The sequence below is a fragment of the Microtus oregoni genome, unplaced genomic scaffold (assembly GCF_018167655.1).
Source record: "Microtus oregoni isolate MIOR12 unplaced genomic scaffold, Mior012 000021F_ref0000039, whole genome shotgun sequence".
NCBI lineage: Eukaryota > Metazoa > Chordata > Mammalia > Rodentia > Cricetidae > Microtus > Microtus oregoni.
Window position 1 is genome coordinate 35,149,076 of NW_024543080.1, and position 27,228 is coordinate 35,176,303.

Genomic DNA, 27,228 nt, shown 5'->3' on the forward strand with positions numbered 1-27,228 from the left:
TTATCAGATTATATTGTGAAAAAAGCAAACCATTTGTAAGATATGGTTCAGATAATCGACTGTTACTGAAATGTGTAATATTGACCATTTCATTGTCCTGTCTAATCTTTAACAATTCCTGATTTGGAAAAAAAGGTTAAACAAATAATCTGTCTGAGGCTTAGCTTTAATAATAGGTAGTTTTAAAATAATTTTTAAGGGATCACTTTTTCTGCTGATGACAATCTTTCATTGTCCATGCCAACTATTATTAGAAATGATTTCTTTGTGACTTTGTTTTAAAATGAAATAGTTTTATTAATATTAGAGATAATAATTAATTTCTCCCTCTCTATTCAAGTATGACTTTTCATTCCAAATCCTTTATTTAACTTCAATGAACAATGAGATCTTATTACTTAGCAAAGAGGGAAATTATACTGAATGCCCAGCCATCACTCACATCACATTATTAATTAATTCTTGATGTATTTTGATACAAACATGTGTAAGATGAAAGAAACGTTTGTATTAATAAGAAAAAAACACATTTATTAACAGCTAAATGACTGGAGGTAATGTGATAGATGTTTTTAAGACTCACAATAACTTTCAAAGTATTATAATTCCAATATACATTTTTTTTGCAACTGAGAAAATCTGAGCTCAGAAAGTTTTGGTAATCACTTGCGGTAATGGTTCAGCATAGATTTCTATATAGATATATTTAAGCTAGACCTCTGCTTTTCCACCTACTCCACGTCTCAATGTAAGACACGCACATCCAAACAAGCACGTTCAAACACATTCATGTATGCATGCACACACACCAGACACACACACATACACACACATTCACACACATAAGCATGTACTAACTTATTCATGCATGCATACACATACACACAGGAACACATGTACACACCATGATATGTGCACAGATGCACACTCAGCTTTCCTTCTAAGAGTATGGCACTGTGGCCTACCAAGTGCTTCTGTAAGGGCAGAAATTATTCTGGAGCATTTGCTTTGTTTGTTTCATGATTATGATAGACAGAGTCTTCTTGTTTAGTTCAAGCTGGCCTCTAACTCTGAGTGACCCTTCTACCTCTGCCTTTCAAAAGCTTGCATCACAGGGACTGACTTTAAAATATTTCCTAAGTGGAATTTTAGTATAGAGAACTACTATGATTTTTTCCATGAGAAAATAAGGACAGAGAAATGGAAATCTATTTCCAGGTCGTGTGTTCTAAGCCAAGGTCAGAAACAAGCAAGTCTGGAAAGGAATCAGACCTGCCTGATATATGACACAGTTTTTTTTTAAACTTCAGTAAATACCAGTTTTTTTTATTATTATTTAACAAAAAAAGGTAAATGTTTTCAACAACCATTCACATGTAGTCTGTAAGGTTTCAACGCATTTTGTTGTAGATATTAAGAGAAAAGAGGCAAACATATCAGCAGGGAGACAAAAACACCCATTAACTGCCAGATGATATGTTAGGTGTTTTAGTCTCATAATCACATAAAACTTCCGAGATCCTTACAAAGTCAGATTTCCTAGGAAGACCAATTCATATGGAATATTCCTCTACTATATATATATATATATATATATATATATATATATAATTTTCAGTTCACTATGATGCTTAAATAAAATGTGACAAAACATCAAGATATTTCAGAGTATGGGAGAAAAACAACCAACTGGAAAAGTTTAGGTTGATGCAAAGGCCTGCAGGCATGCTAATACCTATGTGTATCCTCTACTTTCCACCATAGAAACTGACCAATGCATTCCATTTCAAAATGACCTTCACAGAAACAGGCAATTATGCTTTTTAATAACATTCTTCCAAATGTATTTTATTATTTTTTTGTGAATGAGTGTTGTTTTGTGAAGGTTTAGGCACTCCATGCGTTCCGGGTACCTGCAGAGGTCAGAAGAGGACGTTGGATCTCCTGGAACTGGAGTGGCTGTCAATTGTGAGGGGCCATGTGGGCATTGGGAATTGAGCCAAAGCCCTCTGCAAGAATAAGTGCACTTCGGTGCTGTGCTATTCCTCAAGCCCTTAAAATATTTAAAAATAATGATAACAAAATAAATATAAATACTTAACCAGAGACCCTGCTGAAGATCCCTAGACATAAAAAGTTAGGAACCTGTAGAACACAATAAAGAATCCCAGGTCTGTATGAAAACTGCCCCAAGAAAGAGACAGGCAGGAAACTTATGGTCCTGAAGTAGAATTTAGATAATCTCTGGTCACAGACCAGTCAATGACAACGAGTACATGATCAAAGTTCCTAATAAACTACATAAAATCTTCTAACACCTACTGAAGTACACATTGGTGTTTTTCCAGGGGCTAGAGGGAAGGAAGCAAGGGAAAGCCTGTTGAAGATGAGTTGATTACTTTTCATTGATTAATGGAACTGGCACCACTCTGACTTTCAAATACAGCAGGGAACATTCTTGGAAATCAACAGGACACATTATTTGCTGGACAGTGTCGGGAGGACAGAATGCATGACAGAAAAAGATCTTTAAGTGTAATTTTCATAAAAACTAATAATACGGAAAGATTTAGGACCATACAAAGATGAGAGGAAAACAGCCTAACACTACTCAAGTAAATCCTGCCTTTGATTTGCAAATAAGACACAGACAGAAGTATAACTAGGCGGTTTTTTACCCCTTCATGTACAGAAAGCTTTTAGCCTTTCTATGTGCCTGTTATTGATCTTGTATTTTTAATGTTGATCAAAGTCCTTAATGTTAAAATTCTCCTATTTGTTAAAATAATCATACTTTATTTTTTTAGGGGGGGGAGCTTTTGTTTTGTTTTTCGAGGCTGGGTTTCTCTGTGTAGCAATCTTCAAACTCAGATATCCTCATGCCTCTACCTCCTGCGTGCTGGGATTAAAAGGGTCTTTCTTCCATGAATATGTGCCCAGAGAAGTAGTAAAACATTTTAGTGTGAACCACTTTTTTGTTTATTTGGTTTGTTTTGATTTGTTTTCAGACAAGAATTTATCTGTGTATCCCTGGGTGTGTACTATAGACGATGCTGGCCTGAAACTCACAGAAATCAGAGGAATCTGCCTGCCTTATCTGACAGCAGCATGAACCCCTGTTGACAAATACAGCAAAAATTCGCAATAACTTCCTGTTATGTATGAACCCAAAGATAGTAAATGCTTAGTTTAAAAGTCAGTTAGTTGTTTTTGTGAGAACTCCAGACTGTTTGTAGTGAAATCAATGAGTTTTCACTTACTCACCTTAGAAATCAAGCAGGATAATTTTATTGTCATTTAGCATTGACATTTGTTCTAAAATCCTGGCAGGAATGACATGAGAAGTAACCAGTGTTACCCTGTCAATGGCATCCAAATGATTCGCCATACTACTGTATTTGCTGAGTTCTAATGAAAAAAATATTTATATGCTAAGTAGCTATAGAACATCTTGCAGTTTGTCGAATCAGTTGTTGATTTATGCGTTTCAGTTCTGGCACTTTCGATCTGAAGGCCCACTCTAATCTGAATTGCACTTTTTGACTAGAGAAAACCTCATTCTCACATGACAGCAGGCATTTATAAATAACTACATAATGAAAGCTGCAAATTCCTTCCAAGTAAGACAAATGCTCACCTGAGGGGCTAGGATTTTAGCAGGACCCAAGGCGACAGGAGAACATAATGGAGAAACCTGCAGGGGATGTGGGGTTAAAGACCAAAGACAGCCAGGGTAACACTCTTGCCTGGACTAATGTCTCAGGGTGAGGTGACAGTGGGAAGGGCCTGTTCAGTGAGTGGTAAGCACTGGCACATTCTGCAATTATTACACTTTCAGAACAAGGAACATTTCCCTTACACTTTCAACACAGGCAGTGCGCCAGTTCTAAGCACTTATCAGAGAGGAATGCACTCAGCAGCTAACAGTAAATGAATAAAGGAGTGAATAAATATCACCTTAGTGGGTGAATTAATACACATAACAGGAAAATCTCTCTCTCTCTCTCTCTCTCTCTCTCTCTCTCTCTCACACACACACACACACACACACACAAATACACGCACGTGTGCATGCGCACGCACACATGTGCACACAGATTATTTTAAAGTTTATAATGAAACATTTTCAGGGAGTAATTCTCTCAGTCATTTGAGCACTAAGTAGTCTTTCTGAGCTGAAGAAACTCATCCAGAACATTCCAGAGTTCTCTGGATGAGTGGAAGCTATCTAGACCAATAAAGAGTTTTCCCTGTGACAAGGAAGGGCCCATACTATATTACTGATGAGGGAGGAAAAATGAATTTAAATGGCTGTAGAAATATTGCGCTTTTTTCGCCAACACTTAGTTTTAGAACTTTCTAGCATGGCATATCAATAGAATTTTGGTACAGTCTTTTTAAAGCAACCTGGATGGGAAGTGGGAGTGTTGGTGGAGGCTGAGTAATTTGAGATTGCTATTGTTCAATGAGACTTGAGCTCTATTTCTCCATCCCTACTTATTCCTAAGGCATTAATCTCTCTCTCTCTCTCTCTCTCTCTCTCTCTCTCTCTCTCTCTCTCTCTGTGTGTGTGTGTGTGTGTGTACACACATGTGCACATGCACATGGGTGTGTCTCATCACCTAGATTAAACCACTGAATTTCTACACAGTCAGACTGGCAGCCCAAGAGTCTGCAGGTCATATGCAAAAATGCTGCAAAGCAGCTGTCTGGAGAGATGCTAACCCTTGTGCCTGATTCAGTCTACAAAGAGTAGTTATGAGAGAAATTAAGTCAATGAAGCCATGACCTTTTTCTTGCCTTTTTTGCAGTGACAATTTCTTCCCACTTACCTCCGTTACCACAGTTTTGCTCCCTTAAAAAACCATTAAATACACTCTCAAGTATTTCTTGAATGGTGGTTTACATCAAACATGACAAGACCATGAAAACTCCTGAGTGAGGCTATCATTTCCAGCGTAGGTTTTAAAATACTACTGTAAATGCTGAAATTTGCCTTGGCACTCCTGGATGTTGGTTAATTACGCAGAATTAGCTGGAGGGAAAGATTAGCCCTGTTACTTAGCCAACAAACAAGTGGTAGTTTCTGGTGAGTCTTACCCCGTGACAGCTTCCAGTATTCCTTATCATTATCAAGAAGAATGGGAGGCTGGATGGTGAAAAGAAGTCTCCATTATACGGTTTAACTCATTGAAGTATCTGGCGTTCTGTTATGAAATAGAGCATGCCCAAATATGTTTTCAGAGCTCTTTTCCCTTTCAAATTCCATACAGAGCTGACGTCATTACAGAGAATTTCTGTTTTATTTTCTTATCTCCAAGTCACCCACTGAGCTATACAGGTAGTCATTAGAGAGAAACTCTTATCTTTTTTTTTTTTTAAAAAAGGAGGAAAGTATGTAAACAGGGAAAAAAATAGTAATTAGATCTCACTTGTGGCCACTTGACTTGAGGATAAACTATGGAAAGTGGAGAAGCAGATTTGCGTTGTACTGTTTTCCCTTAATTTTAGCAGCTACGTAGAAAATGATGTTGGGTGTTGGACACAAGTCTAAACCTCACATCAGACTGCATGGTCTGCCTACCCTCCTCTCACTGCTCATTAAACAAGTTTGCTTTATGAATAAGAAGGAAAGTAAGGTGGTGGCGCATGCCTTTAATCCCAGCACTCAGGAGGCAGAGGCAGGCGGATCTCTGGGAGTTCGAGACTTTTTTTTTTTTTTTTTTTTTTTTTTTTTTGGTTTTTCGAGACAGGGTTTCTTTGTGGTTTGGGAGGAGGGAAATGGGAAGCGGTTGCGGGGACGAGGCAGAAATCCTTAATAAATAAATAAATTAAAAAAAATGTAAATTAGAATAGCCACTCTGGAAGTCAGCACAAAAATGTCTCAGAACACTAAAAACACAATTACAGCCTGTTCTAGCTATCTATATCACTCTTGAGAATTTACCTCGCAAAGTCAACATACCACAGAAATACCTATACAGACGTTTGTTGTGGCGATATTTACAAGAGTCAAGATACGGAATCAGTTTTGCTGTCAATAGATAAGTAAATAAAAGTTGATTGATATATACACAAAAAAAGAAGGAAAATAAACTGATGTAAATGCAAAGGGTATCATTTTACAGTAAATCTCAAATATATATATATATATTAGAAAGAGTGGATTCATCAGCCAGAGGCATTGCTCAACTGAATAGTTCTTACCGCAAAAGTAACTCAATACACCAGAGCAAATTTTTTTCCAGGCAAAATTGATATGTATTATAATGGAACTAATAAAACCTCTACCCACAAGCACTCACTGGACACAAGGAAACCTGAACTGAGTGAAGGTGGAAAAGAAGACAGACACTAGAAATAATGACCTTGGTCAACGAGGTGCATGCCAGGTGTATCTGTGGACAGCGAATTTGATTCCACATTTACCTTCTTCCAAACACTGCTCTGTTGTCACTATGCTCCCTGAATTGCATGCACTCAGTGTAAACACTTGGTGTTTGTCTTTTTCTTAAACTAGCAATCATTCTGATTCTACAAATTGTTCCTGCACATAATTCCAACCACGAAGCTTTTATTTGAGGCCATTACCCAGCCTCTTCACCCTACGAGACAAGTTTTCTGGTTAAGGGTGTGTGTGTGGGGGGGGGGGGGGGCAAGAGGCAGATTCTAACTCCTCTACCCAAACAGCTTCCCACACAACCCTCTTGGCAACACTGCAGCAATGTCCTTCTTTACCCGTGCATTCTCAAGATGGCTGCATACTTTTCACTCTTCCCGAACTATGCAAGACTGCTAAACCTGGAGGTTCTCTAAATGTATCTCCTATCTCCTGAAATCTTTTATGGTTATGAATTTCTTCCCTACTACACCCTTGCACACTTGCTGGTAAATTTATTGTGCGTTGAATCTGTGCCCGATGCACTATCCCCACAAATGCTGAATTTGCTGCCATATATCTCACTCCCTCAGTCATATGATCTTTCTGGTGGTCAGCAAACATATTTTCATTTCAGTAGGACTCTCAGTAACCCCAATGATTTCCTATCTGAAACATAACTAAGCTGTATTTGTAAGACTCTCCATTTAATAAAGGAACAAACAGGAGGCCAAGAGATATATTTTAAAATCGAGTTGCTTGAAGATGAATATGGATTCATGTTGCCAAGTGTGTTTATCTCTCCGGGTGTGACACAACTGGAATAGAGAAAAGCTGGCTCCACCTAGGTAATTATAGGTCAAGCGAAATATGCAGCTTGGGGTGTGGGCTGATGTGGGTGAGGCCGGTAGTTTTATGAGCAAAATAAGATCTGAGTTTCAGAGATAATTTGTTTGTGCTGTAAAGGACAATTACATAAAATAGTCTAAGCATTATAATAGTCTTAATGACCTTACTCTTTGAAGGAGCCTTATGCTCATCGGAAGTCTTGTTAGTGCACATACATGAGAAAAAATAATTAAATTTCAGAGATGGAAGGATCTCTGTGAGTTTGAGGCCAGCCTGGTCTACAGAGCTAGTTCTAGGACAGGCAAAACTGTTACACAGAGAAACCCTGTTTCAAAATAAGTAAATAAATAAAGCAAAGAAAAAGTGATACACTCTTAATTTCTATACTAAAATTTCGATGATTAGGCAAAGACTTATTTTTAAGAATAAAGATTTCCCTTATATGTGGAAGACATTTTACAACTGGCTTCTTTTATCACATAACCTAGGGCAAACTAGATTTTCTTTTCATAAAAGTTAAACAAAATACAGATAAAAACATCTTAATAGTGGAGCTTCTCATTTAATCCACAGACTAAGTTGCTTTTTTTTTTTTTTGTTCTTTTTAATGGCAAACTCATGGTTATTGTGGGCCCTGCAGGCCTCTCTTAGAAATAAAACAACGAATCCATGATGTGCCATTTACCATGTATTAAGCTCAAAATGTTTGAAAATGTCTCTGAAGGATGTTTGCTGCAAGAGAAAGGAAAAGACAGACAATAGAGATTCCGACTTCTGGTGAGTATGTGAGGGCTACATCTTAAGAAGATCTCATCAGATGTGCAGTAGTCACGACAAAGCCGGAATTACTGAGCTATTGTTACCTGGGAAATCTCGGAGAAATAATCTTGCCTGAACTTGATTTACATAAACACACAGCAGGTGTTTGGATTGATTTTCCTATTGCTTTGCTGCCAGAATTCATGGAGTAATCTGAGCCTTGGTTTCAGTCTACATGGAGATGTTTTGTTTTGCTTCCCCAGATTAAAAACCCCGACTATAACCTGTGCTAGATCCCCACCCCACCTCTGCTTCTCTGTACCTTTCTTTGATTTATTTTTGTTTAAAGCATGGTCTTACTGCATACCCCAGGCAATCCTAGTACTCATAGCAACCCTCCAGACTCCTGTATGCTGGGGTTGTGGGAGACAACAGACCTAACACTGCTAGTTTGTTGTTATTGTTGTTGTTTGTTATGTTTAAAGTTGATTCACTTATTGGGGTGTGGTGTGTGTGTGTGTGTGTGTGCTGTGTACCATGACGCACTTGTAGAATGCAGAGGACAAGATATCCCAAAGTGGGTCTTAGAGATTTAAACTCAAGTTATCAGGCTTGGGGGCGAGTGCCTGCAACTTTGCCATCTCTTGGGCTTTGTGAATTCATTCTCATGTTTTCTGAGATGACATAGACAATAACTTTAAAAGTGCATTAAGAAACTCAAGGTCAGACACTTTCTTTAATACCCAAAACACTGTCAGCTTTACACAACCATCCTTCGGAATCACCAATGCTAAGGAATTTCTCTAAGCATTTCAAGCAATGCAGACCCTTCTATCCTAAAAATTAAGTGATTCTATAGTGGTATACATGAATTATTCTATCAAAATGTGTATAACTGTCAAGCCTCAGAAGCCTGTGCATTGAGCTGGAAGGAAACAAGGTTTGCATTGGAAGGCTATGCTCCACACAAGAAAGACCTGAAAATTAGATCAAGGGAGCAAGCACCATGTGAAAACCTGGACTCTATTACTTACTGCTACTTGATATGATTTCTGTAGGCTTTGCAGCTACACCAAATACACTACACGAATCTTCCACCTGACTGATATAATTAACAGTAATGCATGTTCAGTAAATTGGTGCAGATTGCTAGTGTTCCTTAGAAAGTGGGAACAAGAAAGAATGGGGAAAATCTCTTAATATTTTAACAGGAATCATTCAACTGTTAGGAAGTTCTGTTTGTGCCAGGAAGAAAGCAAAACTATCACTTCTGTGCTATATAATTTATAACAAAGCACCTGGAACATAATAGGCCTTCTGTAGAGAGAGATACCAGTAGCAAAACCCCATACACAGGAAATGGGCATGGCACAGCCAACGTGCAGTGCCTGCCTTCAGAATCTGGTCTGACTACCTGGGCGGAGAGCATACGGGTAACCAGGGCAAAAGGAGTAGCTGCAAGCCTCAGTTTCCTCATGTGTAAGATGGAGAAAGACTGCTGTGATAATTACATTAATTAACATGTAAACCAGAGAGCAGTGCCTCTGAAGTACTCAACAAATAGTGTTTATCTCTTTAGGGAAAAAGTGTGTGTGCACAGAGATATACCGCAAGCCAGGAATCTAATTACTCGGCTCCTTCATACCGGAGAGAAAGAGTCACCCAGAGTTGGTTTGACTTCAGAGTCTATAATTTTAAATGGTAGCAGCATTTAAAACCAGAAGGAAAATTCAATTTTGTCCCATGCCCATGTATAAGAAGAGCTAGCATGCTTTAAAATCATGAATTTCAATGGGCGTTTGCAGCTACAGGATTTCCTTTTTTGCTTGCTTTTCTTCATTTCTCTGTCTCTCTGTCTCTTTTTTTTCTTCCCAAGCAGAAATTGAACCACTTCCTCCTCCATCCTAACAACCTACTGCTTATCTCAAAATAACAACCAAACAAACAGTCTGCTTCAAGCAGTTTCCGCCCTTGCCTTTCCTAAGTTGCTTTCCCAGTGAGCACTTCTGTTCCTGAAAAACTCAAAGAATGGACTGACACACACCTGGGAGCAGAGAGCTGAGCTTCTTTCTAATTAGAAATTTGCCACATATGTGAAAACAGTATAACTTCAAGGAAAGCAAGTGTGCACAGCACCTCTGAGAGTGCCCAAGAATTCTTTATGCCTTACAGAGGAATGACATGGAAAATACTTTGCAAGTTCTTACCATGAGGGCAGGGGACACCCAGAATGGGCACTGGCCATAAATACCCACTTAGTCTATGCTCTGCATTCTGGCAGTTATAAAACTGAAAGAATTCTTTGTTCTTGGGGCACTGATAGCAACAAAACAGGCTCTTAATAAATATTCCCTGTCAGACATACACACAAAATGTAATAAAGGGAAGGAGAGATTAGAATTTCATTCATGATCTGTCCCTTAAATCCTTGGAAAGAGATATTTATGGATGCTAATATAGGAGTAAAGTGTTGCTCAGGCAGAGAACAGAAAAAGGAAGACGAAGCACAAAGGTGGACATCCACAGGGAGGCTGGAGGAGCTTAGCATCATGCCGGTGAGCAGTGTCTCTGTCAGTTTCAGCTTTCAAACTTCCGTGAAAATCAATCCGTCCTAGGTGGTTTTCCTTTTCACATAGAGACATGCCAACTAAAGCAGGTAGTTCTTCAAGCCTAGATACTAAATAACTGCAAAAGATATTCAACTTCCATGGTAAAGACAAACAAAATGCCCTTTCTGGACAATAAACTCACGGGAAAGAATTTGTGTAGCAGTTGAAGCTTGAGAAGAATGTGCTTTAAGGCAATATTGTATTAAAAGGATGTAGCAGAAGAGAAGTTCAGTTCTGTCCGCCAGCTGCCCTACCTGATGTCCTCTGGCCTGAGCCTGGGTTTGCCACTTTTGCTATCTTCCTTTCTTCCTCCTTCCATCTTTCCCTTTATTTCTTCTGCTACAGTAACTTGTATTTATATCCACAATAATTTCCCCTGTTACCAAGCTGTATGTTTTCCCTATAAGTCTCAAGTTTGCAGTAAGATAAAGATCTCACATGGTTAAACCTACTTCCACATGCCTGGACATTAAATAGTTATTGATATACAGACTCCATTCAACACACATTTAAAAAATAAAAATACATTCAAAGAGCAGTGGATGCTATTTGGAGAACAGTATTCTTGTATATGTGTGGGTTCTATGGGCATATTTTCAACAAAAATCTAGGAACTTCATGTATCATTTAAATTTATATGGAGAGTGTTCTGAGGACAATATAAATAAAATAAATAGTGAAATACATAGCATATGTTTGAAATACACATCATGGGAATAAAGTGAAGAAAGAAATTGGAAAATATAAGAGTTGTATGGTTTTATGGCCCTTTATTGTACACTAGATTTTTTTTTGCAAAATTCACTGTTTACTAAAAATGCACGCAATTGTCTATTTCTTCCTCCAATTATTGTTGAGATAGTTGTTATTCAAAAGTATAAGCTAAAATTTAAGAAGAGTGAGCAAAGTCAGGCAGACATAATATTCAGGCCTTCAGTTTAGAAGAATAATGGCAACAATGAGAACGGCTTGATTCTCAATATTCAGGAAGTTTTATTGGGCCCGATTTGAGAAAATGTCTGCACCAAGCTATCAGGCTCTTTTATGATTAGTTTCCAAAGTACGGTCTGAAATTACAATTCATACAAAGTGAAAAAGCAAAAGGATAAAAATCAATTGTGTTTATGAAAGTGTTTTTTTCCCTTCTCAGTGCCAATCACTGCTTTCCCACCTTGGTGTTCATCATCGTCAGCAGCAATCTTTATATGGATTGAAAGCATCTTAAAATTAGGATAATTCTAAAGTCATTTGTTTTTATTTATGTTGAATTTCTATGTTTTGCGTATGTTTCCTAATTTTTATTTTATTTATGTTTGTTTGTTTGTTTGTTTGAGACAGCGTTTCTCTATACAGCCCTGGTTGTCCTGGTAACTTGTTCTGTAGAACAGACTGGCCTGAAACTCAGAGATTGGCTTGCCACTGCCTTCATAGTGGTGGGATTAAAGCTCTGTGCTACCATGCCTGCTTTCATTGCCTAATTTTTAAATAGGCAGTGTATAGGAAGAAATCTTTAAGCCTAGATAGGATATTAAAAATTTTAGCCCAATTCCAGATTTTTGCAATATGGAAATATAGGTTACCGTATCTCTTAACTCATTTTCTAATTAGAAGTACAGCAGAGAGACCTCATTTTATGTTGGCACTCTATTCACTGAAAGATGTTCTCTCACAAGAATATTAGGAATTTGTCCGTGAAAATCATTTTGATAGCATGCATTTTTATTGTAGCTTTAACAGTAATTTGATTCATGGTTTGAGGTAACTTTTCTACCTTGTTTGTAGAAAAACAAAGATCTTAACATAGTCAACCTGGAACTACTGACAAAATGTAGCCTCTATGCCCAACTCGATACATTGATACAAAGCAGTATGACTGCCAACTACAAGATGGAGCATCTCAACTAACACTGATGAATCTGAGTATGATTTTCTACTAACTTGAAATTTGGAAAAAAAGAAACAACAACAAAAAAGGAAAATTGCTTGCTCTCAAATCATGTCCCACTCACTTCAACAAAGCAAATGCAAAAGTATAATCTTAAATGTATTTCTCTCTGTTTATTCCTTCCTACCCAAATGTTCCTAAACGTTCCCTTTTCTATAAAAAATAAAAAAACAAAACTACTTCTTGACATTTTAGAGGAAATGCATTAAATCTGCCATGAAACACTTCATGGATATTAAATCCTGCCCATCAAACAATGGCATTTCTTTTTAGTGAATAATCAGATAAATCAAAAGAGGGTACTTTTATTCTGAACACTTTTATGGTTGGTAAAAGTGTACCATTCTTTTAACTTAGCGGAGACATTTAGGTATATAGGCCTCCCAGTTCAAACGACAGACTGAGATGTAACTTAGGGAGTAATTTAGACAGAGTAGTTCTTGCTTTGCAATAATATATACTGATTGGAGAACAGGGTTCCACAATTACACTCAGAGTGTCTTCCCAGACTCTGAGGTCTAGCCAGCAGCACTGAGTAATCCACAATGAAAATCCTTTGATTTAAACATCTCCTGTTTGGAAAGTCTGATGAGTTATAATGTTGGCGGTCAGAAACAGCAGACCTTGTTTAACAAGGGCAGGCTAACCACCTAAATCATGTTGTATGTGCTGAAAATTAATTATCCTGAAAAATTCCGGGAGAGAAAGCATTTTTAGCTAGAAAAAAAAAATACTTTTAGACGAAAATGGCCATCTCAGCCAGATATATCAAGTAATTTATCTGCAACAATTTGATCAAGGATACTTTTGAATTTAGAATATTTTTTCATCTCTTTGCTTTGTCTTCCCTCTCTCTCATCCTTTCTCCCTCTTTCCTGCCCTTCCTTTTTTCTTCCTATTTCTTTCAATTTTTCTGTCTTGCTTGTACATGCTATGTACTCTACCACTAATCTATATTGCAATACATTCCCCAGCCCTTTTATTACATCTTCTACTTCAACCTCCTTGAATTTCAGCATCACTAGGGAGCATCTCTCTTGAGAGATAAAGGTTTAGAATTCCATAAAAAAGTAATTTTATGTCTCATCTGTGATCTAAGAAGAGAACAACAGTTTTAGGAAAGAGTGACAATTTGATGAGTACTTTAATACTCTGGTCAAACAATGTAAAGCAAATTTTTTATACTAAATTCACTGAAGTATGTAAGATGGTAGAAGAATCAAATTCCATGGTCTCCTCCATAATTACTCCTTAATTTGAACTATACCATATAAATATAGTTGTGGAATTATTTAATTATTGTATTTGCATGAGTTAATTGATGCCAAACTACTTTATCTACTTTAATTGAGCTAAGATTGATAAATATAAATATATTGTAGAAAACACATATATTCTTTTATTCTATACAAATTACATACAGTGAAAGTAAAAATTATTTTAAAAACCACTTTTTCAGACATATTTGAATATAAAATTAATGAATTTAAAGTAATGGAATGTGAACTAATTGATATAGATATGATACTTACAGATTTCAAAACATGACCAAAACCCTTTGTACAAAAAAATTGTATTAAAAAAATCATACAAATGAATCAAAGATAATTAATCACTTAAGTAAAATTTACATCAGCAATGATACGTGTATTGCTCCCTTTTGCTGAAAGGGAGTCTATAGCAAAGGAACAGAAAGCATTACTCTAAGCACTTACTATAATTAAGAACCTCATTAATCATAGTCAATAAAAACGCAGAGCTGAGGAACCCAGTTCCAACTGATACATCTACAAAACAACATCACCCGAGGCTCAGGGAACCATAAAGAGGAGGCAGAAAGGTTGTAAGGTCCAAAGGATCAGAGTTTGCTGTGTTACCTTTTCTCCCAGGAATGTCAGAAGCTACACCCATAAAGTCCCACCAATAAGACTGCCTAACCATTTTGGGAACAAGGTCAACACTAATATATTTTCCATTGTAGACAGGGGAAATACCATAAGGCCTTAAGTCAACACAAAGAACTATAGGCATTTAAGGAATTCTGAGAATGGGAAAAAGTCTTCTCTAGGGAAGGATATACAAATTGGTTATCCAACACCAAATGGTCTACCCTGAAAACATATATAAAAGTGACATTATATAGACTAAGCAGCCTGTATTTATATATTTTGGAATATTCATGTATATATTATATATATAATATTCTAAAAGAAGGCATAAATTGGAAAAAGAGCAAGAAGGGGTATATGAGAGGGTTTGGAGGGAGAAAAATAAAGGAGAAACAATGTAATTATAACCTCAAAAAAAACTAAGAAAGTTATATTTTAGAAAAACAATAAAAGAAAGAAAAGACAAACAAGCAGAATAAATCATGAATATAAGTAGCACATCTATAAAATTGGGGAAAGGGGAGCTTTAAGTTTGTCAATGAATTATCAACAAGAAATTTTATATCAGTCATTCATACCCAGATGCCTGCTAGTTTTGCTTCCAGTTCTCTGAATCAGCGTATCTACTGTTTCTATCCAACTCCCAGAGATGAGAAATGTGGCCCATTCCAATGAAGACCCTTACATTCATAAATACAGAAAAAGAAGTACAGTAAAATCTCAGGAAAAAAATTAAATTCTACTCCTAAGAAACAAGCACGTGACATTTTCTCTTAGAGATGATGGAAACCACAAATTAAGAGTTCCAGAGCGAAAATGAAAATCTATGCATAGAATAGCCTCGGTCCACATAATTACGGTGATGAGACAGTGTTCAGAAAATCTAGTATTAGCACAAGATGGAATAGTTCTCAAAGACCAAATACATGTGTTTGCAGAAGACACACGAAAAGAAGCAGATAAGAGGTGTGTTTGAAACAGAAGTTCCATGTGTTTTATGTCCAGTCCATTTGTGAAATTGCGGTGGGATGGGTTCAATAAGCAAATAAATGGCACCTCAGATACAGTCATGATCTGGAAGTTTAGTATGAGCTTCTGAACTAAATCTCATTCATCAAGTTCAGAAGGATTTACAGTGTTAAAGAGTTCTTCAACCTGAAAAAAAATTTTGGAAATGGTAAGAGGGGATGTGAATTCACTCATGCTGTTTATGCCTGTCTCTATACTGAAATTCGACTCTGGTTAGGCAGGTTACAGACTAACACAAGCATAGACTATGCATTTATTCCAACTGCCATGAAATGCAAACGTGAAGGAAAAGAAACAGAAGCAGTCAATTAAATTCTGTACATCTGTCTTTCAACCAGCACAAGGCAAGGCATGAAAACATTCATTTGTGGTCTCATTAAGAGAGTAGTCACTGGTATTTTCGTAAGGTACTACATTTTATAATGAGTAAAATATACAAAGAAATCATTACAAATTAGAAATTTTCATTTAGAATTTAGATCTCAAACACTAAAAGTGTATGCGTATGTGCATTTGTGTGCATGTGTTGTGTAGGCATAATGAAAAAAAACATTTATCACCAGATTGAGAAAAAACATATTAAAACTCCAAAGCTTTTATGCCAAACACATAGGTTTAATCAATAGACGTATCTTTGATACAGTAGATTTGCACCACAAAAAATGGAGTAGTACTAGGTAACAATAGCTTGATGTTATGATGCACATGGCAGTGTCAGTAGCACCTCAGTCAGTGACTAAGTCCATGCCCCTTCTGTTTCTCACCCTGAAAGCAATTCCAATGACCCCTATATTGCTATCCTCTCATGACAGATACATTCCAGACTGTAGGACAGAGAGTTGGGCTTGTCTGATTTAGACAGTGATGAAAACATACCTTGTTTTGCAGGATGACTACTATCATGGAGGTAGCCTTGTCAAGGCCTTGCCAATTCCCTCAAAGTAGAGAAAACTGGGAAAACCAGTAAGATAAATATACAGCAATATGATTTCAAGACCGTTACTAAAGCCTTAGATGTAAAAATATTTAACATGGAGTGATTATCAGATTAGGAACACTTAAGAATGTAAAAATGTCCAATTACATGTATGTACAAATAAATACACACATACACACATTATGAATTTTATATAGTCTTCAGATTAAACATTTAAAGTGATGGCAAATGATGATTTATTTGAGAAAGCTTCACTGATATTTTTTTTTTCTCCACACTTTTATATATTTTGAGTTTTCGGTATGATGAGTTGTCAATGTCCTGTGGTGCTTTTGTAAGCCTATTTAAATAATTTTATTAAGATAACATGGATGAAGCTCATTACTTTAAAAGACTAATATCGGTAACACAGTATTCTATAAAGGTTCCCATGTGAGAAATGAGATATGACAAAATTCATTATGTAAGAAAATATCTATTGAATGAAGAGAAAATAGGAGACCTGTGGATCCACAGGAGCTCAATGTCAAAACACGAGTTCAACTGTCAAGCAATAGCTGTCTTCTCATCCACCTAGATTTGATTGAACAAAACTTAATTTTTAAAATTATATATTGAAATAAATATAAGCTCTTTTTGTTTTGTTTTTTTTTTTTTTTTTTGAGGCAGTGTTTCTTTGTGTAGCTTTGGTTATCCTGGAATTCACTCTGTGGACCAGCCTGGCCTCAAATTCACAGAAATCCACCTGACACTGACAATTAACTGGATTGCAAAAACAATCTGGAAGAAAGTAATCTATGCATTACCATAGTAATGTGTTATGCAACTGCCAGAATATTCCTTCTATGTGACTTAATGGAGCACGGTAGGTATTCTAACAGCTGCTGATAGTTGATGGTTTTTCTTTTTCCTAGAACACTCGCCAAATACTCGGTTACAACTTTCATTTCTAATTCTTCCTTTAAAAAATATAACTCATCCCATAAGGCCAAATAACTTACAACCTTAAAATTAAGATTCAGAAAGACTAGAAAATATTTTGTCACTTTAGTGACTAATGGAGCCGAGTATATTATTTCTAATAAACACTTGACTTTAAAGAAAGAGGATGTCATAACACTAACATTCTCCATTTAATACCCCTCAATTTATGAGCAAATTTCAAAAGCGGCCTTTCTAATTATAAATCTTATAAATAACAGTTTAATTAAAAGTAAAAGCTAAACACATATTAAAATATAAGTGAAATGCCTGAATTACATTTTTGGAAATACTAGTAAGTTTTACACACAGCTCAGCACTTAAGTTTGGAATCGCTTGGTTTGGGTAATATAATGATAAGTTTCATGCAAAATTCAAGATAATGCTGTCTTATTACTAAAATGGTTATCTAGTTTTGAAAAGTATCTATATCTTGATGCTGTTCTGCTGCATTATTTGCACTAAAATTAAATGTATACAAAATGAAGTTATGTTTGGAACTTGTCTTAACATATAAGTCACTTTTTGTATTTATCACTTCATAATTTAATTTTTTAATTATTCTTTTATTTGTAATGAAAGGATTTGAATTTTATCTTTTACAGTGACAACTTCAAAAAATGATCACATATGACATTTGTGATTTACTTTTTCTTAGTTAGGTTAGGGACATATTAAAATTTTATGAATAAAGGAAAAGACTAAGTAGTATATCCTTTAAATATGTTGTAAAACCCCAAAACTATCAATTTCACTAGCAAACCATTTCCCAACCCAGATTCAACTAATTTATTGTCTCAAATATTATTAGAATTTTAAAGGGCTTGGCAAAAACACAAAAGGATGTTTTACTTATTAAAACACTATACTCTTCCAAAAATTAAAATGGCTCATTAAAGACAATATTGAATAAAATACATTTTTTTTCAGAGATTGCTCTTTAAATTTTTAAAAGGTTCAGACCAGACCCAGGGCAGCTGGTCTTGGTGAGTTCCCAATAGAACATCCCCATTGTCTCAGTGTGTGGGTGCCCCCCTCGCGGTCCTGAGTTCCTTGCTCGTGCTCTCTCTCCTTCTGCTCTTGATTTGGACCTTGAGATTTCAGTCCTGTGCTCCAGGACTACTGAGAACTAAAGAACAATGGCAATGGGTTTCTGATCCTACTGCACGCACTGGCTTTGTGGGAGCCTAGGCAGTTTGGATGCTCAACTTACTAGACCTGGATGGAGGTGGGGGTTCCTTGAACTTCCCACAGGACAGGGAACCCTGATTGCTTTTCGGGCGGGGTGGGGGACTTAATTGGAGGAGGGGGAGGGAAATGGGAGGCGGTGGCGGGGAAGAGATAAAAATCTTTAATAAATAAATAAATTAATAAGAAAAAAATTTTTTAAAAGGTTGTAAATTCCCACAAACTCATGGGTGTATCCCATGCTATCCGATTGCATCAGCACGATTCAGTCCACTTCAAAGGCAATTCAAGCATGGGCTTGATGTGCAGTTGATATGTTGTATGGAGATACAACACTCACACATCTCTGCTGTATATTCTAGACTGACTGTATCTATCCACTTAGGCATATGAGACTCCCTGGCTTTCCTTCCACCTCCAGGACCTCCAGGTTTCTATTCTCCCAATCCATCTGCTTGCCTTATTCTGTAAAATACATACAATGTAAACCAATGGCCTTAAACAATTGCATTAAAAACATCCTAACTTCCCGTTTCCATGCTTTTTGCACAAATCTTTTGGTCTTCCTAGTTTTACCCCCATCTGCTCCTCTCTGTCCTCCCCCACACAAATATTCTCTTCCTGTCTTCAATTTCTGAAGGATAATCAGGTTTCTTAACTTTAAGTTTTCAAAACTTGGCCTGACTATTTGAGACCTGCTTCTTTCTCTTGCATATCTGGAAGCTAGCACACTTGGATATTTTTCTGTAACCTAGATTTAGCCACCTGAGTGTTCAGAAAGAACTTAATTGTACCTCTTTTCCCCATTTACATGATAAGCTAGAGTTTCAGTGTGTAATAAGACAATACCTTACAGCTATGTAATATGAGACACATATGAAAAAAAATTAAATTCATATATTTAAAGCCATACCAAATACAATCTTTTTAAACTGGATAAACAACTCAAGAATAAAAAGATGCTACTAGAATCATTATGTTTTATTGAGAAAATACACACAGTGTGAAACACCTTCACAAAAGTATCACCCTTCCCTGCTCCTTTTCATTTTCATTGTGAATGTAGAGTTGGATTGTTACAATACCAAACTTAAGTCTCCATCTCATTATTGCTTTTAAACCTTTTCTTACATTTTCTGCCTTACTTCAACTCACTGGCCTTTCACATAGTATGCTCAATAAAGAACACAGAGCATTAAGATCCTGAGCAATGTGCAATACTCTCCTCTAAGGACACTCACCCTCCCCTTCATTTAACTTATCTCCTACCGCAATCAGCTAGCGCATCTGGCCTAACAGTTTTCTTTGCAAGATGTTCTGTTTATTTAGTTGATGTCTGCTGTGCTGATTAGAGGGGACAGAGAAGCATAAATAATGATGGCTATGTCTGCTTAATATTTATTTGGGAATCTGTGGTAACTGTTTCTGTTTTGCTTGCTACAAACTCAAAGGGATGGCTGCTGCATTCCAAAGTCCAGAGGTAAACAATGGGAGTGACAAGTTTTTGTTAAGCAGTTCATGATTCTAGGCTGAGTCACTTCTTTTTCCCTCAAGTTTAACATCTATTAAAAGTTGTTTGCAGATTTTAAAGAATTTTTGTTTTTTTTTCAAACTTTGTAAAGAGCCCACCCCCCCCTGTGTTACTCTAGAAAGGCAGCAGGCTGTGCGACCTGGTGGTGTTTTGTTTCTCATATAAGTTTGCTTTCCTATTTCATCCTGCTAATTCAAGGCACGCAGCAGTACATTCACAGATGCAAAAAAAAAAAAAAAGTGTCAACTGAAAAGTCAGAACTTTACCTTTCATTATTCTACTGCAGTACATTTGGTCACTCTAGTTGAAGACTGGGGATATCTGTTCACAGTTCTCTCACTGGCTAATGACTTTAGGAAAGCTTTTTTCCTTCCTTCCTTCATTCCTTCCTTCCTTCCTCCCTTCCTTCCTTCCCTCTCCACTTCTTTTTTCTTCCATAACTACATTTCATGGAAGAAAATTTTCATAATCTCTTCCAGGTAAAATAATTTCAGAGTCTATGTGAATACTTTATTTTTATACCTTAAAGACTAGAAAATAATCAAACAAGCTACTCCTGTAAAAGTCATCTCTTACAATATTCATGATTATCATTCCTGCCACAGCAGAATAATAGTATCCAATCTACAGACGGCAAAGTGAATAGTAGGTCCACAAAAGGAAATTAGTGCCATTTTATCCTTAGTCGCAGCTCTAATGAGTAAAATGGTCATTGGAATATTATAGCATTATCTAAGAAAGAGTAATCTTCTTAGAGATTTTACAAATTTGCAATCGTCAGCTCCAATAAAAAAACTGAAAATGATATCACCAAACTACAGTACAGAATTATTGCTAATAACATGTCTTTCTCTGGTACTTTAGGGTTTTTTCTGCTTTCTTTAAAGCCCTTGTCCCCAGCATGTGACTACTTGTTTGTCACATGGTTGTTGTTAAATGGCATCAGAAGTGGAATTCATTATATCTGATAGTCTATTCTTTCATGAATGTTGATAACGGAAATGGAAAATTGCCATGAAAACTTGGAGATTAATATTTTCATTGATATGGCACAGGCTTTTTTATGGGCCACTTTTCAATGAGTATTTATATGAGCAAGTAGTAAAATTTTTATTTACAAAGAGATGTTTCATGGTGTAACCCCACTGTCATTTGTTCTAGAACAAAGAGGCATAAGTGATAGTCCACAGAAATCTAGCTTCTATTAAAGTTCTGCAAATATCCTAGTGGCACTGTTCTTCCCAAAACATTTAATTAGGTGCAAATATTTTTAAACATGAAAAACACACACACACACACACGCACGGTACCAGTGAATGTTCACTAACCAAAAGCTTTTTCGCTCTGTTCAAAAGAATGGACTCTGTTTCTGAGCGGAGACATGCCATTGTTTCTTTCATTAAGAGTCAAGGCAGTTCAGCTAGTCAATCCCCATGGCCAGGAACCAAACCTCAGAGTTCTGATTTGCCATTAAGCCATACTGAAGAAATGGGAGCAATAATTATCTATTTGCTGACGAAAAATACTTTTCCCTCCCAGAATGTCTTGCTCTTCAGGCAGTTGGTAAGGCCCTTCACGAGTTTCTGTTTGGAGTCCCAACTTTCAGGCTCCTGAAGCTAAAACTCATATTTTCTTCCGTATTTTCCTCTCCTGTCTCTTTATTTTTGCATTTGTCTAGATCTTAAGCATTTCTTTTCATGTACTTTAGAATTTTTTACTCTTTCTTTACAGCCCTCATGCCCGTGACATGGCTGCTTGTCTGCCATGTGGGTATTTATAAATGGCATAATTTACTCTATACCACTCTCCATCTTCCTGCTCTGGCAGTTCCTGCAATTTACAGCTTGAGTTCCCTGGAAGCTCTCTTCTGAACTCTAATAAAACTGTTCTCAAGCTTTTATGGTTTTTGTTGTTGTTCTTAAATTCTTGTATTAAGAAACCCATATTGGACTTTGATTTTTCCCATTAACATATGGCACCCCAGGTAACACACACATCTGAATCTAACACACACACACACACACACACAGACACACACACACCACACACACACACATACATCTGAATACATAACACACACCCACACAACACAAACACAGTGTTATGTACATATACATACATAACAACACTTCAAAATTACAGCAGTTTTTATTTTTAAATAAGTGTTTTTGAAGCTTTATGCAGCAAGTCTGTGGCAATATAAGGTAATTAATTGCATGATCATAGTAGTCCATGCCACTGAGTAAAAGCAAGTTCTCAGATTCCTACTTGAGGGAATGGCTCTAGAGACAAAAGTTAATACCTTCATTCTCACTGACAAGTCATTCTCAAGTAACTTAGCATCTCCACTGTAGAGATGACGAATCATACTTCTGTCAGTCACTGGCAAAGCTGAAGCAAAATCCCAATTTCTAAACTCTCTAGTCTTCCATGTTTTATCAAAATCCAGAAATGACACTAAAGATGATGTAGTCCAAGAGACTTAGGTTTATGCAGTAGGTGAGTGTGTAAAGGGGTGTTTAATGCAAAAGCTCCCTGTGTTCATTCTGCTCATTACCATACTAAATGGGCGATATTAGATACTCTACTCATGGCTTATGCCTTCAATAGCAGTGAGAAACAAAGCAGACCGACGTTTCTTGTTCTTTTAAAAATTTACCGAAGAGTCCTATACTTAACGTGATACCTAAAGAGCAATGGTTTGCGATCTGAATATCAAGAAATCAGAGGGGGACATGCATATACTCATGCAACTTAGTAAGCAACAGTTGGTAATACAGAAAAAACAATGTATGTAGGCACTGGAGTGTTGGAGAAAATTAAGTCAAGCACTGAAATTACCGCATGGAAGAGTTTCATTAAGATGATATAGGTTTACAGTATATAAAGCACATTTGAAAATAGAAGTCCTGAGCAGGGTCAGGGCAAAGGCATGTGGCATGAAAACTGTACTCTGCCAGAAAATTAATTAAATTTCACAGCGTCAGAAAGCCCATATATTCTGTGCCGGCCCTCACTGAGAGTTAGATGTGCAGGGCCTCTGAGAGTGTGTTGTAATCTACTCATAAATAGAACTCGCCAAGGGACATTGACAGCAGTTTGGCATTAAACAAGAGTACATAAGTGAGGAACGTACTTTGTAGTCGCTTTTCTTAGCACAGCTCTGACAGCACATGCCTTACCCAGGTTTTATTCTTATTTTGCTCTAGTTTGACCTCTGTGAAACTTATTGTTATAGATGAGCTCATATTATTATCAGATAGGTCAATAATTTGAACTCAGAGAATCTTCTTTTTTCTCTACTTAATACTATCAACTTAAGAATATTATTTTCTTACTGTTAAATTTACTTGGTTTTGGTAAAGATTTACTTTAACAAAGATCGAGTTCGTTCAAAAATTCTTTTTGCTTCTAAATTTTATGCTTGTGTTCAATCTATTTAGTTATTGCCTACAGTAACATACATACGAGAAAATTCTGTCCAAAGACTTACATAGTTATAAACTCTGTTTCTTTTTTAAGCCTGAAGACATTGCAATGAAATTACTAGACACTTCCAATAGATTGTATATTAGTATAAAAGAGGATTGCCCATCCTGAATTTCTTGTTTTATGAAAAAAAGAACATTTTGATTTAAAGGAGAAAATGATAACAACCAGAACACTAGAAGGATCTACAACCAAGTAATGACAAAATTAAATGGCTGAGCTGTGAACCAGGGAAAAATATATGGAGAGAGAGAAATATCTAGACATTATGACGTAGTATCAGTCTGAATTTAAATCCGAAAATACTTTCATTTGGAAAAGACCACTTGTTTTTCCTTATCCCAAAGGGAGTATCAATAAACAGATACAAGTCAAAGGGAGGTAGATTTCAGCTCAAGAAATACCCAGGAGTGGGGAATGGATTGTGGCAAAGGGACAAAGAGAGGGAGAGGAGGAGAGAGGAGAAAAGGTGGAGAACTGAGATACGCTAAAGTAGAGTGGGCTACCTTTATGTTTTGTGTCACTGAGATTATTCATGCACACAGGAGAAAATCTCACAGATTATAGGGAGGATATATGCCTAATCCAATACTGGATTTGTGGACCGTTGGTTTTACTAGTCACTTTTAAAATTGTATGAGTAATAACAAACAAACAAACTTGTATCCTATGCACCAGTCACTCCACACACAAACTGGTCTGTCAGTCTATGGATTGAAAATGTTGAATTCATTCAATTTGAACTTATTGGTAGAATGTGGTGAGGTGAGAGATTCAGACATATACCTTACTTTTCTATTGTCCTATTTCAACTGTATTCTTTTGGTACAATATTTTAAATTCAAAATGCATAGCTCAAAATTAATGCATTTGGCGTTATCACACTGAGAAGTGTTGTTCCCACAAAAGTAGTCATCCCAGACATTTAGAGCAAAGACTTTTTTAAATAAAGGAAATATCAGTGCATAAATAATACTCCTCTTTCCCAGTCCCACTGATTTGTTTTACTTTACAATATTTAAGTTTGTTCAGTATTTATTTTTCAGTAACATTTTCTTCATTAAAAATTTATTTTAAATTTAATACATTTTTTTTGTTTGAGACAGGGTTTCTCTGTAGCTTTGGAGCCTGTCCTGGAACTAGCTCTTGTAAACCAGGCTGGCCCTGAACTCACAGAGATACACCTACCTCTGCCTTCCAAGTGTTGGGATTAAAGACATCTACCACCCCGACCAGCTAATTTTAATATTTTTTTTAGAACTTTCTGATTCTTTCTATAAAAGATAATTTTCTCTGCCTGCTTCAATCACTAAATCTAAATTTTAAGTTTCCTTTCTTCTAAAAATATATATTCATAAGTTTATTTTCATATTGGTATACGTTTCCTTCATATAATGTAAGGCATAATTTTTATGGTTTATACCTTTCAAATCTATTAAACCTTTCTTAAAATTTTAGCTTTCATAAGATATAAGAAAGTTGGGTTCTTTTCTGTCATTTTATTTGGTAAATTTGTGGAATTAAATAATCATTTTGTGTATGTATGATAATTTCACACCTTTTAAAAAGTATAGATGCTAAAACTGAAGGAATATATTAATTATATCTTGAAAAAAATTATATTGAGTAACCTCAGAAATTAATAAAAGCCAAAAGTCACAATCTACTGGAAATATGAAAGAAACAGTAATATATAGGAATGTAAATGAGGAAAAAAACTTTTGTTTATGTGAGGGCAAACAAAATGACTGCTCTTCAGGGATGTGTGAATTTCTGTCCTGTAGAAATATAAAGGTCATTGTGACATGGCATGGGATAAATGAGAAACTACTCAAAATACTCCTTACTTTAAGAGAATCCTGAATGACCTTGGTTACTTAGAACAGATAGACCTTTTAATAAGTAATACATTTATGTAGATAAATTTAGGAGAAAATAGAAGCCAACATTCTGACATAGTGACCTCTTAATAGGCTGTAAACGTATATTTTCCCAATATGCATTGATGAAATGTTCTTTACATAAAGTGATCCAACTACACAAACACATGTGGACATGAGCAACAGAATCTGTTGAGTAAGATGTGGTGGCCAGAGATTTTGTGTATTCTGGTCAAAGTCACTAAGACATAAAGAATAAAAGCATGGGCACAAGACGAATTCTGAAGGGTAATAAAGCCGTGATCATTTGATAGGAAGCCATATGCTTTTAATTAAAGATTAATCATCTAACCTGAGATTCATTACCTTTCCAGATTTGCTGACATTTTAACATACTTAAAGACAGTGAAACAACTCTTCACAATCTCTGAAATCCAGCTAAACATGTGTAACTAGAAGTGATTTGCTCTCTTAGTACATGTCTGGTCTAAAAACTGTATACACAGTTTTTCCACACACAACACACTTAAAGACACTCTCATTTTTCCTTAAAGACCTCTGCCTACAATCTTCCTAGCCCAAAGGTAGGATTCTGTTCACACATCTCAAAGAATCAGAGAAAGCCACAACAAGCCCATGCAGGAGCCAGACAGACAAGTTCCACCAGTGGAAGAGGAAATCAAGAAGACAGGCGTTACCCCCGGATGACTAAGAGCTTATGTTTTATTGGTCATGACTCTGCTAGACTCATGCCCTGGGGGTTCAGTTCCTTTCAAAATGTAACACTCTGAATTCAGGGTATCTTGGGACAGCTTGAATGCAACAATCTCTTCCATCTTCTTCAAATGCCACCAGATAAGTTGACAAAAATAGAAGCTTTCCTGGTAGTAATTAGCAGGCACTATACTTTCACATCAGAGTGGCAGTTTTGAAATAGATTCAGATATGTGTGGTCTGACTTACACCTAAGATTTTTTAACCCAGTGAACAAGTATTAAAGTGAATGCTATCATTTTGTAGAATGCTTCTAAAATGCAAATAAGACTGAATTCTGAATTAAAATCCACAATGTGTTTTTATTTTACTCTTAATGTATGGCATCAGTATTTGTAGAATCCTGAAAGCAACAACTGATAAATGCAGGATCATTACTCTCCAATTGGTTGAACATAACACCCTTTTGAGAATAATATCAATAATTCTTCTGTATTCTATATATATAAAAAAAGATCTGCAATTTTAGAGGGAATTCTGCGATGAGCCATGCTTGATATGTAAAGAGAAAACACACCCAACCCTCCTCTGTTTTTACGCTCTGTGTAGTGGATAATGGTGTCGTCTAAGTGTAAAGAGAGACAGAGCTGCGGTGGAATGCTCAGAAACGGGGCAGCTGAGAACCGCCATACCTGTTGATTAATGGAGAGGCCTTAACAGCACTCTTCTTCCATGCGTCTTGCCATGAGGAAAGGGAAGGAAGGGAAAGGTAGTGATGGCAGCAACACCTGGGGAAGGGAGATGGTGAAATATGTAAAGGGAAAATCAGCAGTGGCTGCACCCGGTGTCCATCCACAGAATGTGGTATCCATTCACAGACTGTGTCAACAAAACCATTTCCAAAAACTTAGTTTCTGCTTTCTTTCCTTTAAAGAATATAAATCTCAAGAATAACGCTAACAAACTAGGTTTTTTGGGTTTTTGTTTTTTTGTTAGTGTTTTTTTTTTTCTTTTATTTTCTTTCTTTTTTTTTTTTTTTTTTTTTTCTT

General features: G+C 36.3%; 1 protein-coding gene across 5 annotated transcripts in view; it reads right to left on the minus strand.

Annotated features, from left to right (window-relative positions):
- The window catches only part of Pcdh7 (protocadherin 7), a 421,730-nt gene that overhangs the window by 162,588 nt on the left and 231,914 nt on the right, over positions 1–27,228 (minus strand). Inside the window, exon 3 of one of the 5 annotated variants that reach the window (XM_041671585.1) lies at positions 26,872–26,967. The exons of the other annotated variants lie outside the window; for them this stretch is intronic. Coding sequence (XP_041527519.1) covers positions 26,879–26,967 — 89 coding nt within the window. The 3' untranslated portion in view covers positions 26,872–26,878. The remainder of the gene's footprint in view (positions 1–26,871; positions 26,968–27,228) is intronic. 5 annotated transcript variants of the gene reach the window in all.